At 31.0% G+C, this 18,236-nt stretch overlaps 2 protein-coding genes across 2 annotated transcripts; both read left to right on the top strand.

Moving 5' to 3' along the window:
- The first annotated feature begins 7,976 nt into the window (after nt 1–7,976).
- LOC114375464 (lysM domain receptor-like kinase 4) lies at nt 7,977–10,178 on the top strand. The gene has a single exon (XM_028333243.1). The coding sequence runs from the start codon at nt 8,094–8,096 to the stop codon at nt 10,014–10,016; it is 1,923 nt and encodes a 640-aa protein (XP_028189044.1). The 5' UTR covers nt 7,977–8,093; the 3' UTR covers nt 10,017–10,178.
- A 4,826-nt stretch (nt 10,179–15,004) lies between these two features.
- Nucleotides 15,005–17,834, top strand: LOC114374014 (alpha carbonic anhydrase 7-like). Its single transcript, XM_028331597.1, has 7 exons — nt 15,005–15,197; nt 15,418–15,635; nt 15,756–15,862; nt 16,054–16,156; nt 16,298–16,471; nt 17,021–17,074; nt 17,535–17,834. Exons 1-7 carry the CDS (start codon nt 15,107–15,109, stop codon nt 17,625–17,627), a joined length of 840 nt encoding a protein of 279 aa, XP_028187398.1. The 5' UTR covers nt 15,005–15,106; the 3' UTR covers nt 17,628–17,834.
- The last annotated feature ends 402 nt before the right edge of the window (nt 17,835–18,236 follow it).

The following is an 18,236-nucleotide window of genomic DNA, read 5'->3' as shown; positions in this document are numbered from 1 at the left end:
GACAATGGAGGCAACGAAATGATGACAGTGACAATGGTATTAGCGGTGGTGGTTATGGTGGAATGGTGGCAATTGAGGTAGCAATGACAACGATGTGATGGCGACAATGATGACAGAAGTGGTGGGGTAGTGGTATGGTTAGAATGTGTCTTTTAAAACTAAAAACCAATTTTGCAAAGCCTTTTTTTCTTAATTTTGATAATGAATGTAAAACTATTTTGAAATTGAGTTGAAAATCAATTCAGCTCTATTTTTGTCGAATGTGTTTTGTTTTGAACATTGCATTTGAAAATCAAAAGGCAGAAACTCACAACCACCTCGAACAAGACCTAATGTGACACTTGGTTTGAGTGCTTTCTCTTTTCATTTTCAAAGAAAATAAAATAAGAGTGGAAATATGTTTGCTTAAAATGTAGAAAACATTTTTTCTAAAAATATTTTCAAAAGCATATCCAAAGCTAAAAACAACAAATTAACGTTTTTAGTCTTTTTCTAAAAAAGTGAAAACAATGTGACACCTTAGATTACTGTCTTCTCGATACATGTTTTCTAAATCTTGAAAATTTGAAAATAAAAACAGAAAATAAGACCTCAAACGAAGCACTTAATTCTGATTTTAATTTTTTCTTTCATTTTTTATTTTCCTTCTATCCAATCAAATAGACCATTAGAGAATATGGGAAAAAACCAAGAAAGGGATAAGAAGAAAGATAAGAGGGAAGAAAAAAATAATAATAACACTTTATTTTTTACTAGTAGTTTAAGAGTTTTTCTTTAAAGAAATTAAACACCATTAAGCAAAATAATCATGCTCTTGTTAGAAATATTACAATGGTAGGAATCATTTACGATTCATTCTATTACTTTTCAATTGTCTTTATAGGAAAATAATTTTCATTTTTTTATTTCTTAAAAGTCTATAATAATATTAATGATGTAAAGAATATAATTTAATCTAATATTGTAATGAGGAATAGACTAAGGTGGACCACCTTGATAAGTGGTCCACAATAGACCATAAGTTTTAATTATTAGATTAATCTAACAATTATATGATAGTCCACACCAGATCTTGTACCTTCCTAACAACTCCTTCAATCCCCCTTACAATCATTATTTGTCATCACCTAAGGCAATTTTTCGACGACACCAACCCCTTATATCATTTCAGGAATTATGGAAAATAAAAAAGATAATGCAATTTACGTCATCGACTTGTTCAAAGAACTTTGTTTCATCACGTGCGTTGCACAAACAACAACTCCCCTCCTTGGTAGTTAGTGGCATAGTGGACAACATGGTGTTTGGGGTAAGAGACCGTCATCACCTTAATGCTCATTGGTGTTGTTGAGTGGCATGGTGGATGATAAGGCACATGTGGTGGCAACCATTGTGACCTTGGTGAAGATTGGCATGTGGTTGGATGAGGTGATATTAGTGGTCATTGTGGTCGCATTCACTAATGGATTCAAGGGGGGCCTCCCTTCCCAGGGTCCCTTCCCTTGAGATCCTTTATGTATATATAAAAAGAAAAAAGAAGAAAAAAAAGAAAAATTAAAAATAAAAATACTAATAAAGAAAAATAGATTTTTAAGTTGATATATGCTTAATTTTCTTTTAGTAGTAGATCGTGTGACTGTCCAATATATAACAATTGAGCTTCTGACATTGGAGACTTGGACCCAATAACATTCAATATATTGATTCCCTTTGTAATCCTAGGTGATTCAAAAAGGGATTGCTAGGATTTCTTAAGAACTCCTTGGCGTGGGTAGACATGAACAAAGACCAACAAAAAAAAACTAGTGTAATAAATTACTAATTTTTTGTCTATAAAATAATAATGTCGATCAAAGTTATTGTTGATAGGAATAACACCGGGGCGGGTCGAGGGTTAGTTTGCCTATCCCCATCCTTGACCTCACAAAAGATGGGACAAATTTGAGTTTGGATTTATAAAAGGTTGGGTGAAAAAAGAAATCCAACTCTATTCTCATCAGGTTCAAGAAATCCATTTCACATTTTTAAAAAAATATTTATTAATATATTTTAAATAAATCATAGATTAAGTTATATATATAATTTGTACGGCCAACTACAACGTGTTGACTGGACACAAAACTTATATTTTCTTTTACTTCTCATTTTTATTGTTTGTCTCTTAATCGGTCTCTTTCTTTCTTTGGATTATTTTAAAAATTATGCATGAGCACAGATCTCTCCCTAGTTAATTATATTTTAATTCAATCATTATATATAATTTAATAAAGAATAAATAGCGTAAACATATTTAAGAATTAAATTATATTTTTAGTTAAATGTATAATTTTTAATAATCCTGCCTAGGTTAGCTTTGCTATTCTTAGCCGGTCCCAAGCCCGGATAAAAGGAGAGGGTTGTGTTAGGCTTTCGACAGCCAACGTAAAACTTTGTCGAATCTCTATGACATGGATCAATTATGTAATAATGTGAATGCTAGGTCGTTGCCCGGAAGCAACGCGCTGTATGACTCGAGTACAGTGTCAAAAGAGCAAGGGCCGCTGCATCGCCGCCCGGATGTAGTGAAAAGTAAGCAAGGGTTCCCACATTTTCGTGAACGAGTGTGGGTAAAGAAGCTAGTTCATGACAGGAGGATTCGCTTTGGTACATGGAATATAGGCACACTTACTGGAAAATCTATGGAAATAGTGGATGTTATGGTGAGGAGGAAGATCAATTTTCTGTGCCTACAAGAAACTAAGTGGACAGGTGAAAAAGCGAAAGAATTAGACAACTCGGGATTTAAGCTGTGGTATACGAGAAAAATCAGATCAAGAAATGGGGTAGGGATTATTGTGGACAAGGAGTGGAAGAAGGATGTCGTGGATGTAAGAAGAGTAGGAGATCGTATCATAGCCTTAAAATTGGTAGTGGGACAGGACACCTTTAATGTTATTAGTGGGTACGCACCTCAGGTTGGGTTAGTAGAACACTTTAAGGTAAAATTTTGGGAGGATCTAGAAGGGGTACTTCAGGATATACCCCAAGGAGAGAAAGTTTTCCTAGGAGGGGATCTCAATGGACATGTAGGTAGCGTGGCTAGAGGTTTTGAGGGGGTGCATGGGGGTTTTGGCCTAGGGGAGATGAATGGGGAGGGTAAATCCATCTTGGAGTTTTCGGAGGCTTTGGATCTTTCTATAGCCAATACATGGTTTAAGAAAAGAGAGGAACATCTTATCACTTACAAAAGTGGAGGGACATGTTCTCAGATAGATTTCTTCCTTGTCAGGAAGTCTGATAGGAAGTATTGCTTGAACTGTAAAGTTATCCCGGGAGAGAGCTTGACTACCCAACATAGAGTTTTGGTTATGAATGTAAGAATTAGAGATAGGGCAAAGAGAAGAAGTCCTATGGTAGCACCAAGGATCAAATGGTGGCACTTGAAGGGTGAGAAACAAGGAATCTTCCAACAAAAGATATGGGAGGGATGGTGTGGACAATCACAAGGAAGTGCGAATGATCTGTGGAACAAGATGTCCCAAGAGATTATTAAAGTGGCTAAAGAGACGTTGGGTGAATCTAGAGGTTTTGGACCTAGGGGTAAAGAATCGTGGTGGTGGAATGAAAGTGTTCAGAGCAAAGTTAGAGTAAAAAAGGAGTGTTTCAAGGAGTGGTCTAGGTGTAGAAATTCTGAAACTTGGGATAAGTATAAGATAGCTAGAAATGAAACCAAAAAGGCGGTGAGTGAGGCAAGAGCCCAAGCTTTTGACGGACTATACCAAGCTTTAGGAACCAGGGACGGAGAAAGATCTATATATAGGCTTGCTAAGGGTAGAGAGAGGAAGACTAGAGATCTGGATCAAGTAAAGTGTGTTAAGGATGAAGAAGGCAAAGTCTTAGTGCATGAAAAAGATATCAAGGAAAGGTGGAAGGCGTATTTCCACAACTTATTTAATGATGGATATGGATATGACTCTAGCAGTCTAGACACAAGAGAAGAGGACCGGAACTATAAGTACTATCGTCGGATTCAGAAACAGGAAGTAAAGGAAGCGTTGAAAAGAATGAGTAACGATAAGGCGGTGGGGCCAGACAACATACCTATTGAAGTGTGGAAAACTCTTGGAGATAGAGGTCTTGAGTGGCTCACCAAACTCTTTAATGAAATTATGAGGTCAAAACGCATGCCGGAGGAATGGAGGAGAAACACGTTAGTGCCAATCTATAAGAACAAGGGGGATATACAAAATTGTGCAAATTATAGGGGAATCAAGCTCATGAGTCATACCATGAAATTATGGGAAAGAGTGATCGAACGGAGATTAAGAAAGGAGACTCAAGTTACTGAGAATCAATTTGGTTTCATGCCGGGAAGGTCGACCATGGAAGCGATTTATTTATTACGGCGGGTGATGGAGCAATATCGCATGGACCAACAAGACTTGCACTTGATTTTTATTGATTTGGAGAAAGCGTATGATAGAGTGCCTAGAGAGATTTTGTGGAAAGCTCTAGAGAAGAAAGGGGTTAGGGTTGCATATATTCGAGCTATCCAAGATATGTATGATAGGGTATCGACTAGTGTTAGGACACAGGGTGGAGAGTCAGACGATTTTCCCATCACAATTGGTTTGCATCAAGGGTCAACCCTTAGCCCCTACCTTTTTACCTTAATTCTGGATGTCCTCACGGAACAAATCCAAGAGATAGCGCCGAGATGCATGCTTTTTGCAGATGACATAGTCCTCCTTGGAGAGTCGAGGGAGGAGTTGAATGAGAGGTTGGAAACTTGGAGACGAGCTCTAGAAACACATGGCTTTCGCCTAAGCAGAAGAAAATCGGAGTATATGGAATGTAAGTTCAACAAAAGAAGGAGGGTTTCTAACTCAGAGGTGAAAATAGGAGACCATATTATCCCTCAAGTCACACGGTTTAAATATCTTGGGTCTGTAATACAGGATGATGGAGAAATTGAAGGGGATGTGAATCATCGCATTCAAGCAGGATGGATGAAATGGAGAAAAGCATCGGGGGCGTTATGTGATGCAAAGGTACCGATCAAGCTAAAGGGAAAGTTTTATCGGACTGCGGTAAGACTGGCGATTTTGTACGGAACAAAATGTTGGGCGGTCAAGAGCCAACATGAGAATAAAGTAGGTGTAGCGGAGATGAGGATGTTGCGGTGAATGTGTGGTAAGACTCGACAGGATAAAATTAGAAACGAAGCTATTAGAGAGAGGGTTGGAGTAGCGCCTATTGTAGAGAAGATGGTGGAAAATAGACTTAGGTGGTTTGTGCATGTAGAGAGAAGACCGGTAGACTCTGTAGTGAGGAGAGTAGACCAGATGGAGAGAAGGCAAACAATTCGAGGCAGAGGAAGACCCAAAAAGACTATAAGAGAGGTTATCAAAAAGGATCTCGAACTTAATGATTTGGATAGAAGTATGGTACTTGATAGAACATTATGGCGGAAGTTGATCCATGTAGCCGACCCCACCTAGTGGGATAAGGCGTTGTTGTTGTTGTTGTTGTTGTATAATTTTTAATTTTGTTATAATTGGTAATATAATTATAATATTATTTATTTAACTATTAAATTTTTTAATAATTATAATAATAAAATATGAAAATAATTACATAATTAATAAATACATATAATAATAGAATTATATATAAATATATAATTATATTATTAATAATTATAGAAATATATATAGCCAAACGAGTATGGGGCGGGACGTCAAGTGACATATTCAAACCCAATTCTACTTTCCCAAGTTGAAGAAAATCTGATCCTACCTTGACCTTAGTCAAGATGGTTTTTTTTTTGTCAAAATCAATGTGGGATCGGATAGATAGCCATGGGTTTATCACTTTTTATTGTCAAGCGTAATTATTAATGAGAAAATAATATTTGAAGTAGGATTTATATATGTGTGCGGTTATTTATTTATTTGGTTCATTTTATATACCATGTTTATAAGAAAATATGAATAAATTATAGAAAGATAGAATAATTAGGATTTAATTCAAGTTTAATATAAGTGTACAAGAAATATATATAGAGTAAAAAAAATAATAAATTTAAGTTATTTATAACTTGAAAGTTAAAAAAAAATATAAATTCAATTTAAATATACACTTGAATTTAAATTATAACAACTTATATCTAATTTTTCTATTATATTTAATAGTCTAACCTAAACACCATTATTTTTTTCAGCTGTGATTGTAGCAGAAAAAGCGAGATTTTCTTAGGTGGACAGACCCAATATCTCACTCTTACGCAATCAATAAAAAATTGACAAGTGATAAAATTTAAATAAAATTTTCATTATTTATTAAATTTGATTCGAGTTCCTTATAATAAGGATATCATATAATTAGTTTCATTTGATAAAGATTTGATCTTATGAAAATTTTATATAATTAAAATTTTCACTTTTTTATCTTTTATTTCTGTAAATAAAATAAAATACATAATTAACTTATTTATAAACAAGATTCTTTTTGAAAGAATAAACGAGAAATTTTATAAATATACTTTTGTGTATTTTTAATATATTTTGTATTATAATTCAACTTTTTATTAAGAGAGACCGAGAAGGGAATGATCAAATTTCAGACCACATGTTGAAAGTTATATAAATAATTTAAATTATATTTTTACTATTTATATTGCTGCCGTATTTGAAAAGAAAAAAAACTGCCTATGTTCCATTGCCATGTCTTTCTTTAATTACACATGATAATTTTTTTTGGACAGAATTACACGTGATAATTATGAGGTATGTTGGCAGCAATATATACAAGGCATATATTGTATAAAGTTCGGAGAGTTAGTTAAGTATTTTAAAAAATATATATTAAATAATTTTTAAACTGTTAATAAAATAATTTAAATAAAAGACAAAGTATATACAGATTGTAGGAAGATGTCAAATTTAGAAAAATAAAAGAAGAATAATTATGTTTCAATTCGTTTAAACAAACAAAAACAATAAGAGATTAGTTTTTTTTATTCTATTCTTGAAAATAGAGTTTCTTATTAAATTTTATTAATAATACAAAATATATTAAAAATACATAGAAAATATATTTATAAAATTTCTTATTTATAAGTAAGTTGATTATATATATTTCATTTACATAAACAAGACATAACAAAAGAAATGATAAAAAAAACAGTCTATAAATATTTAACATATTTTCATTAGATCAAATCTTTATCAAAGGAAACTAATTATATCACAATCCTTATTAGAAGTAAATCAAATGAAATATAATAAACGATGATTTTTTTTTTTATATTTTATTACCTATCAATTTTTTATTGGTTATGTCTAAAAGTGAGGTGTTAGATTTTTATGCTATCCAAGAATATCTCCAAAAAAGCTCCTTATTACTATTATCTTTTTTTGAAGTTACTAAGCCTTTATCTTATTATTCTTATTATGCTTATTACTTCATGCATATATGATTTTAATTTGGTCATTTATATGCATGACTGATAAACCCTGTTGATCTGATAAAACGAAGAATAAACATGTTTTATAATTTTTATTTTTCTGGCAATTGGTGTTTTACCATGATATATATTTAATTTATTATTGATCGGCGGATTGACAATCTATATCGTATCTGAAGGGGAGAAAGGACCTAGTTCCAGACAACACATCAAATATTGAATATGATTTTTTGTCGAAGAAAGAAAGATATTGAATATGACCGGTAAGAAACAAGTAGAAAGGAATAAAACAAATATCATGTAACAACCATAAAACATATATAAAAATAATAATTAAGTTTATCCTCATGTAGCCATTTGTTTTTCGGCCGGCTTCATACTCATTTATGCATTTGACCACACATGTTGACAAACTTTGAATAAGTTTTTAGTCAAATGGTCTTGATCTCTAGTGTCATCTTTCTTTGGAAGCTTGCTAAATAATTCAATCATACCTTATAGCAATAATGAATGACACAATTCATATGAATCAAGCTCAAGCCCAAGGGGGATCTAATTTATCACTTTGATTTTGCATCCCCTTCTTTTGGTTCCCACTTCATTCTCCTCTTTGTGACTTTCTAGTGACTACTGAGAAATTCCCTTCATGGGAAATCTTGTACTTAACCACAAAATTATGCTTCATCTTTGGCTAGTTGCTTGGATGTGCTTAGGTGCATGCTCAGCTCAATTGTCTTACGACCAAAACAATTGTACTCTGAATGAAATTGGGCAAGGGGCAAGGTACAGTTGCAAGTCAACTCAGGATTCATGCAGAACATTCTTGGTGTATAGAGCAAATAAGCATTTCAACACCATTTCACAAGTTTCAAAGCTCTTCAACATGAACTCTGATGAGGTGCTACAAAAAAACAACCTCACATCTTCTTCTTTGTTTGATGTACTCAAACAAGGTAAAGAGGTTCTTATTCCTGTTAATTGCTCCTGCTCTGGAGGGTATTTTCAAGCCAGTTTAAGCTATAAAGTCCTTGACAACACAACATACTCCGAGATTGCTTGTGGTGTTTTTGAAGGGCTGCTGAAACATCTCACACTGGCTGAGGAGAACCTTTCACAAGGTAATAAGCCAGAAGCTGATTCTGAGCTTCATGTTCCTCTCGTATGTGCTTGTTCTGAAAGTTACAATTTCACAAGGAGCATGAAGGTGAAGTACCTTGTCACATACCCTTTAGTACTAGGAGATGATCCTGACAAATTGAGTAAAAAATTTGGCATTTCAATTGAAGAATTCTATGCAGTTAATAGCTTGAATCCCTTGTCAACTGTTTATCCTGATACAGTTGTTTTGGTTCCATTAACGGATGGTCCTATCAGAATACTTGATATTCCTGATTCTCCTTCTCCACCTCCTGGTTTTCTTCTCACAAATCCAGTGGTTACAACTGAGGAATCAACGCAATCGTCGAATATGTACATTGCAGGATCGGTTATAGGATTCTTTTTGTTCATAGCATTGCTTGCAAGTGGATTGTACATGAAGAGAATGAGGAAAAGTGATGTTGTCCATTCTTTTAGTCAAACAAACTCCCTCACTTTGTTGTCTCCAACTAGAAGCTCTCATATATCTACCCAAACGGGTAAAAGCTCTACAACTTGGTGCCTTTCCCCGGATCTTCTTGTTGGAATAAAGTACTACTTACTCAATTACAGCATGGAAGAGCTCCAAAAGGCCACCAAGTATTTCAGTGAAGAAAACAAGATCTGTTGCAACCAGGGTCACGACAGTGACTTTGTCTACAAGGGCTCGGTCGATGATCATGAGGTGATGATAAAGAAGATGAGATTGGCAGACACACAACAGGTGATTGATTTACATTCTAAAATCAACCACACTAATATTGTGAACTTGCTTGGTGTTTGTTATATTGGTGATGAGAGCAATGATGACTCATGGTCTTATTTAGTTTTTGAGTTGCCTAAGAATGGATGCTTGAGGGACTGCTTATCTGATCCATGCAACCCTCTAAATTGGTACAAAAGGACACAAATAGCCTTTGATATTGCAACATGTCTTTACTATTTACATTGTTGTTCTTTTCCTTCCTATGCTCACATGAATGTTAGTAGTAGGAATATATTCATAACAGCAAACTGGAGGGGGAAACTGGCAGATGTTGGAAGAGCATTGGCTGCCAGTGTCACACCTACCAAAAGAAATGGTGTGGAAATTCCCAAAGGATTGGTGGCACCAGAATACCTCTTACATAATGGTTTGGTTTCTGAAAAAGTGGACATTTTTGCATTTGGGGTTGTTTTGCTTGAGTTGATCTCAGGAAGGGACAACTTTGATGGAAAAGCAATCAAAGATTCCCTTGGATTTTGGTTGGGGGAAGCCAGTGAAGGGGGCTGTTTTGAAGGGTTAAGGAGCTTCATGGATCCAAATCTGAAGGATTTTTCTCTTCCTGAGGCTTTATGTTTGTCTTTCTTAGCAAAGGATTGTGTGGCAGATGATCCCCTGCATAGGCCATCCATGGATGATATCATGAAAGTCCTTTCAAAAATGGTTTAGCCTAGAGCAGAAGAAAATCTGTAACCAAATTGGCTAATATTAAGCTTGTAAATATGAAATGTAAGAAATATTATTATGTTCCCTCTTGTTTAGCTCCTCGTGATTATGAAATGGAAGAAATATATTGATACAGCTGTATATGCTTGGAATTGTTTGGTTTGCCAAGGCATCTAATCTATAAACTAAATAATTAAATATTTTTGTGTTCTCAATTGGTCTTTAGTTTTGTCACCAATCTTTGCCCTTGAACACAAATTAATCATCACCTCAACACTTAGTCATTGGAGGATATTAGAGAAGCAGATTCCATTTTACACTTATATAGCAACCGTCATGCATAAACAACTGTTTTTTTTTTAACTGAAGCATCCATGTCTATCTATAACTTCAAAATTAGGATAGTTTCTATTCCACCGTAGTATTAATGAAACTAGGGCCATATTGGGTCTTTTTTTTACTGGGTTAATATTCTATAATTATAACAGTTTTTTTTTTTGGAAAAATAAAAAAGCGTTAGAAATAAATATTTTTAATACACTCTTTTAAATATTTTTTTACATTTATTGAAATTTATTAAATATTTAATAAATTTATATCACTTCATAAATTTTAATTGATAATTGATAATATATTATTAGATTTTTGTAATGTTGGGTATTTTGATTAAACCCTATCCCTGTTAGTGAGGTAACAATTATGACACCATGATTTGGGTAATAAATTTTATTAAAGTAAGACCGTAATGTGCTAACCTGTAAATACTTACAAGTATTTATTTTTATACTTGAAATGCTCAAATTGAGGTTGGGCCCAATCTAACAAGATACAAGGTTATCGATTGAGGGGAATTGCTAGGGGCATCCAGCAAAATTGTTGGTGCACCCAACAATTTTTTATAATTCCCAAAATATTCCTTAATGTTTCTGTGGAAAAACCTTTTTTCGCAGTTAATGTTACAACTATGGAAGAATCTTCTTCCGTGTCATCTCACAGAAGAACTTCTTCCACAGGAAGCCACGAAAGAAGTTTCTTCCATAGTTGTAACATTAATTGCAGAAGAACCTTCTTCCGTGGCTTCCTGCGGAAGAAGTTCTTCCGTGAGATCACATGAAAGAAGGTTCTTCAGTTTGTTATTTTCAACTGCGGAAGAACCTTCTTCCGTGAGTTAATTTATTTTTTTGGTTTTTAAATTTTTGGATTATTTTGTATTTGACTATGTTATTTTGTATCTTGTATTTTACTATTACAAAATTTAATGCATATTTAATTCGGGTTATTATTAAAAAATAAAAAATATTTATTTAATATATATTAAATTTTGTAATAGTAAAAAAAATTGTGATAGTAAATATTTTTTATTTTTAAAAAATATACAGATTAAAAAATATATAGGTTATTAGTACAACGTTCTAACCAACTGGGATAATGAGCCAATTAGGTTATAAAATAAATAATGTTATTATACATATCACTACAATTTCTAGTACATATTTAATGCGCATGTAAATTTAAATAATAAATTTTATGATAATTAATTTTGATATAAATCATACAAATTATTTAATCAGTATATTTTTCTAAAAATAAAAAATATTTACTATCACAAATTTTTTACTATTACAAAATTTAATATATATTAAATAAATATTTTTTATTTTATAATAGTAACTCGAATTAAATATGCATTAAATTTTGTAATAGTAACCCGAATTAAATAAAAAATATTTAATGCATATTTAATTCGAGTTATTATTACAAAAATATTTAATGCATTAAATTTTTTAATAGTAACCCAAATTAAATAAAAAATATTTAATGCATTAAATTTTGTAATAGTAATCCAAATTAAATATACATTAAATTTTGTAATAGTAATCCAAATTAAATAAAAAATATTTAATTTGTATATTTTTTTAAAAAATAAAAAATATTTACTATCACAATTTTTTTACTATTACAAAATTTAATATATATTAAATAAATATTTTTTATTTTGTAATAATAACCCGAATTAAATATGCATTAAATTTTGTAATAGTAAAATATAAAATACAAGATAACATAGACAAATACAAAATAATCCAAAAATTTAAAAATAAAAAAAAAACAAATTAACTCACGGAAGAAAGTTCTTTCGCTGTTGTTATTTTCAATTGTGGAAGAACCTTCTTCCGTGACTTCCTACAAAAGAAGTTCTTTCGCGAAATGACACGGAAGAAAGTTCTTTCACAGTTGAAAATAACAATGGAAGAACCTTCTTCCGTATGAAGGTATTCGCGTTTTTCAAATAAAGGCAATTTTGCCCATTCACATAATTGTTGGGTGCACCTAGCAACTCTCTCGATTGAGGTATCTTTAAAGTTGTGCCAACTAAAAACTAAACACAGACTTAGTGTTCACTTGGTGTTCAAATACGTTTTTAACACAATAATGATATAATGTGTGTGTGAGAGAGCATACTTGGTCGAGGGAACTATTAATATTTGTCAAGATATGTCGTCACATTGGGATTAAGGATGAGAATGAGTCACACGAAGTGAAACGTTGCGTAAATAGGTTCAGTCTATTTTATAAGATTAAAGTTTAAACATGATCTATTATTTATCAATTTTTTTTTCCTTGACTTGATCTTTTTAAAAATTGGTCTGACATATTAGTTTATTTAAAAACTTATTTTATATTCAAATCTAAATTTTATATTTTTTCCAAAAGTAAAACTTACAATTCATATTAGTTTTTCAACAACGTAATTACGTTAATATCTCTTCACAATAAAACGAACCAAAAAATGACGGTCAATAAGATAGCATGCATGCATATTTGATCCATGGATGATGTCTTTCAATTGGATAATGTGTAAATGTTATTTTTCTTTTTAGTTTTTTGATTTTTTATCTATTAATATGTTCATGCCAAGATTAAAAAGAGAAAAAACTGTACATTCTTCCCAAAAACTTAACCAATAGGAATAAAAAAATTAGCATGCAAGACATTATCACCCTCGCATATTACATATTTATGATTCACGAACTTGAAGTTAATTATGATTTACGCTCATTTATTTTAATAATAATAATTTTTTATTTCAAAAATTATTTTATTATTTATGATATGAGATTATTAATTTATTAAGATATTAAATATATAAGTATAATATGTAAATAGATTGATTTATCAGGTCTACTAGACTTTTTTATAAGTCCAAACCTAACTTATTAAATTAAATAAACTTTTTAAAAAGCCTAAATTTAACTTTTTTATTAAACAAGTCAGATTTTAAATACGTCATACCATAAATCCTTATTGACCTTTGTTCTATTTTCATCCCTAATTGGGATTTCTTATTGTGTTAAACTTGAGATGAGTTGGGATGCACTTGAATCTTATTGGACTACCAACTAAAAAGACTTTTACCAGGTTAAAAATAGGCCTAAATTTGGTCATAAACACCCATTTAGGTATGACAACTGTACCCATTATTGTAGGAATTGACCCGAACCCGCTCCGACTTTGATGAAGGAAAATCAAGTTGATTGGGGTCGAATTTTTTCCTAATGAGGAAGTTAGGTTTTGGGATGAGATTGAGTATGTTAGTCCTCACCTTCACTCTCGCCCTACTACTATTCTAATATAATAAATATTTTATATTACTATTATCACCTTACAATTTTAATGGATTAATGCTTATTTTATGCATGAAATTATTGCTTTTCCTTATAATCGTGTATAATTTTTACTTAATTTGTTGCTAAGCACTTGAAATTTTAACCTCGGTAAATAAGATGTTATGATCACTATTTTTTTAAGCTATCCAAAAATAAATGATATCAAACAATTTTTACTTGAAATTTCAATTTACCATGTTATAATAAATTTAGTTCAGTTACAAATTTTTTATCTTATTTTCTCCATTTTTTATGAATAAAAATAATAAGATAAGATCAGGGATAAGATGAGGTAAAGAAACCTAATCCCCAAGCGGATACAGGAATTGATCTAATTTTTGAATGGGTAGGAAGGATTTGGGGAGTCAGGGATGGAAAGATTGAAACTATCCTGTTTCGTCCCATTGTCATGCCTACACCTATCAAGTCTATGGTTTCGAAGATTGAAAAAAAAAAATCATCACTGGTTACACTTTATTAATTTTTTCATTACACTTTATTAATTTTCTCATTACTTAAGAATATTTGTTTAACGAGTTTTGTATTTTTATATAATAATTTCTTTTGCAATAATTTTTATTATAATTATTTTGAAAAACATTAGTTGCACATTATTATTAATTGAAATATCAAATATGTATAAGTTAGACTCACTAAATAATTTGAATCCCACTAATTTTATAGGATTCGCATAAAATATATCTGACATAGAATTTTACTTTCAAATTCTAATTTTTTTATAATAATAATAATAATAATAATAATAATAATAATAATAATAATAATAATAATAATAATAATAATAATAATAATCTTTCCATTAGTTTCTAAAAAATACCATCTGGGGAGAAAGTTTTATTACTTTTTATTGAATTTTTTTATAAAATATATTTTACATTCCTCTGCTTTTTATCAACTTGGTCTTTGTTCTTGTATTTTAAAATTGATTAATTTGACCCTCGCATTTTGAAATATGGTAAAATTAATTTTTAATATCACATAGTAGCTTTTATCACACATAAATAGTCACATGATTGTTATGTGTTAACCATGAGAGTCACCTCAATGAACATAATTAATCAAGGTACAATTGAACGACCAATTTCACATATTTCTAAAAATAAATTAAAATTAAATTAATCAATTTGAAAATGAAAAAAATTAAGACATAGTTTAATAAAGAAATAACAAGACTTGAAAGTTAAAACACATTTTTTTTCCTTTAATGACGTCAAGTAATCGTTTTGATATTTCAATCCTTGATCCTCCTTAATTAATTCCTAGTTTCTTATTTAGTTTTCATACCCTTTGGCTGTCTATAAATATAGCAAGCTTTTTAAATCCTTGCAAGCATTATTCTATTCCACATACAACACCAAATATCCATAGAAAATTACACTTCATAGCTCAGAAACTAAAACTAAAATGGAAAAGCTTGCTAAGCAGGTTTTGTTTTGCAGTTTATTAACTGCACTTGTTTTGCTACCATTCCCGGTAATAATGTCTCATTTAGTTGGTAAGGATCCTTTTACTTAGTTGCTTTGTTCTTAACTTGCATGCATATGCGCCAGAGAATTAAACGGCCACAATGAAATATTTATATCAATGAATTCAAATACGCGTAGACATTTTTTTTAAGATTCTTTTTATCAGATTGAACACTAGCTAGGTCCTATATATGTATATGGTAAGATTTTTTAAATGTTAATTAATTAATTCTTTGTTGGCTCCTACAGAGGACGAGAGCGAGTTTAATTATGATGTTAAGAGTAAGAGAGGACCATATAACTGGGGAAACATTAAACCCGAATGGAGTATATGCAAAAATGGATCCATGCAGTCACCGATTAATCTGTTGAATAAGAGGGTTCAAATAGCACCCCATTTGGGAAAACTTCATATCAACTACCAACCATCCAATGCAACTCTTAGGAATAGGGGTCATAATATAATGGTTAGTCTAATTACAAAAAATATTTAATTAATTAATTGTCACCAAATTATTCTGCAATTAAAGGATTAATTTTCTACCAATGATTTCTTTGTGACCCTTTGCTAATTCTTTTGCCAATAGCTGGAATGGCTTGCTGGCACAAGCTATCTACAAATTAATGAAACTCAGTATGTACTTAAGCAATTCCATTGGCATTCTCCCTCTGAGCACACCATAGATGGCAGAAGGTACTTATATACAAACATATTTCTTTCTTTAGGTTTACAAGGGATTAAATCTGTATTCTATATGTAATTGTTTTTCTCATTAACAAAAGCAAATTAAAAGAACCTTTAATCAAGAACAAAATTTAGATTAAGTTCTTGCAGTGTTTTTGGTCATTAATTAAGTAGTTTAATTAATATCAAATTGCTTTCAGGTTTGATCTGGAGTTACACATGGTGCATGAAGCTTCATCCGGAGAAATTGCAGTGATTGGAATGTTGTATAAGGCTGGAAGACCAGACCCTTTATTGTCATTGGTAAATTAATTAAAGATGACAGCGTCTCTCTGTGTGATTGATTAGTGAATACAAAATTACTTATATTAGTTATATATACGTGGTGCATCTTTTCTAGTTAAATAATAAATTACTTGTATATACGTTGTGCATCTTTTCTAGTTAGGGAATCACATAAAGGCCATTTCTGATTGTACGGGAGCAGAAATAGAATTGGGTGTACTGGATCCTTGGCTGGTTAGCATATGCAGAAGCAGAACACAGTATTACAGATATAGTGGTTCTCTGACTACTCCTCCGTGCACTGAGAATGTTGCTTGGACCGTGCTTACAGAGGTTTGCTAACTAACCATTGATATTTCAATTTTGCAGTATTTGTAATATTTAGGTTATAGTTTTTTCTTGACTCAATTACATTTTTACTCCCTTAAAAATTATAATTATGAAATATTAGTTTTTTAAGTTTCAATTGTTTTATTTGGATATTTCAATTATGATAATTGTACTCTCTTCTTTTATTCTTTCATTAAATATTTTACATTTTTTTATTAATGTGACACGAGATGATAATATGTTGATGACTTGATTACTAATGTATTGCTTGAGACATGTGTTTATGTGGTTTAATTATATTTTTAATTTCATAAATATTATAATTATAGGAGATTAAAATTACGTGTTAACATATATGTTAGATAATATGTCGGTTAGCCCATGATTTGCATTAGCAATTTTTTTTAAAGTTTAACAAAAGATTAACGCAGGAATCAAATCACACAATTACGGTACTACGTAAATGAAAAGTAGTGCAATTTAAGCTTCCTTTTTCTTTCAATTTATTTTCTTCAAGATATTTTACTCTGTCGAACCTGTATGATTGATTAGGTGAGATATGTTTCAAGGGAGCAAATCAGACTGCTTAGAGTTGCCGTTCATGATGTAAGTTATTATAGCTTTAATATATCTCACAAGAACAACGGAAATATAGATAATGCAAAGCAAGAATTTATAATTTATATAGATATATTCGTCAATTAGTAGGGATTTTTTTTTTGTTTAATACTGATCGATCCTATTAAAGTACTGAGACTTAAATTGGATTCGATAAAATATTAGTATAAAGGATGAATATATTTTATAACCAAACTCATACTTACGACGATCAATCAAAATTTTAATGTATCAATTATTTTCCCAATTTGGTTAATGAGTATTTCTATACATCATTAGGATAAGGTTGGCAACCAATATTTTTTGAAAGCTAAAAAAACTTTTAGCAAGATTATAATTAACTGCTTAGTTTTATCGTGTTTTGTTCTTAAATTTTAAAATGTCAATCGACATGCTGCTGGTAGATGAAACAATTTATTATGTTTTAAACTTTACCTATACTTTGCAGGATTCAAATGCAAGACCATTGCAACCAATAAACAATCGCTTAGTGAAACTCTATATACCATTGCAGGATTCAAATCGCTTAGTGCAACGTTAGAGTTTCAAGTCATCGGGGAGCGAGTTTTCACATGCACTAGGCCTATATGTGATTTTGTTTTTCCTGAAAGGACCTATATATGTGATTGTTATTCAATGCTACTTAAGTATTAACTTCTATTTCATGTTTTTGGGTATAAATTTACTTTTGAAAATTTTGTTTCTTTCAGATGTACTAAAATAAATTTTTAATTGTCTCTATTTTATTATTCCTTTATGTTACTAGTACCATTATTACTTTTGCAATGAATTGACATTATCTTTAAAAATTTATTCATGTATCGATCACACTCACACGTAGTATTATTGAATATAAAATAATAATATAATTTCGTTAGTGTTAAAATACATGTTTATAGTTTTTGAAATATGGTTATTTTAGAATGAGTTCCTTTTTAATCTCTTTCTCTCATCTTAGACTTAAGTTAAACTTTGGCTGTTATAAGTCCCTTACGAAAAGTACATATAAAGAGTAAAGATGAATAACTTTTATATGCTTTAACAACCTCTAATGGAAAAAAAGTAATTAAAGATAAATTGTATTATATTAAAATGGTCCGAATGTGTTTTTATATATCAAAGATAGATAACACCAAAAAATTGTTAATAT

This window comes from Glycine soja, chromosome 11, assembly GCF_004193775.1.
Source record: "Glycine soja cultivar W05 chromosome 11, ASM419377v2, whole genome shotgun sequence".
Taxonomy (NCBI): domain Eukaryota; kingdom Viridiplantae; phylum Streptophyta; class Magnoliopsida; order Fabales; family Fabaceae; genus Glycine; species Glycine soja.
Note: the sequence above shows the minus strand (reverse complement) of the source record. Positions and strands in the feature narration are given on the sequence as shown.

Coding starts and splice junctions, on each gene's coding strand:
- LOC114375464 (XM_028333243.1), top strand. CDS start 8,094: ATGGGAAATCTTGTACTTAACCACAAAATTATGCTTCATCTTTGGCTA.
- LOC114374014 (XM_028331597.1), top strand. CDS start 15,107: ATGGAAAAGCTTGCTAAGCAGGTTTTGTTTTGCAGTTTATTAACTGCA. Junction 15,636..15,755: donor ATAGGGGTCATAATATAATG/GTTAGTCTAATT, acceptor TTTTGCCAATAG/CTGGAATGGCTTGCTGGCAC. Junction 16,157..16,297: donor CAGACCCTTTATTGTCATTG/GTAAATTAATTA, acceptor CATCTTTTCTAG/TTAGGGAATCACATAAAGGC.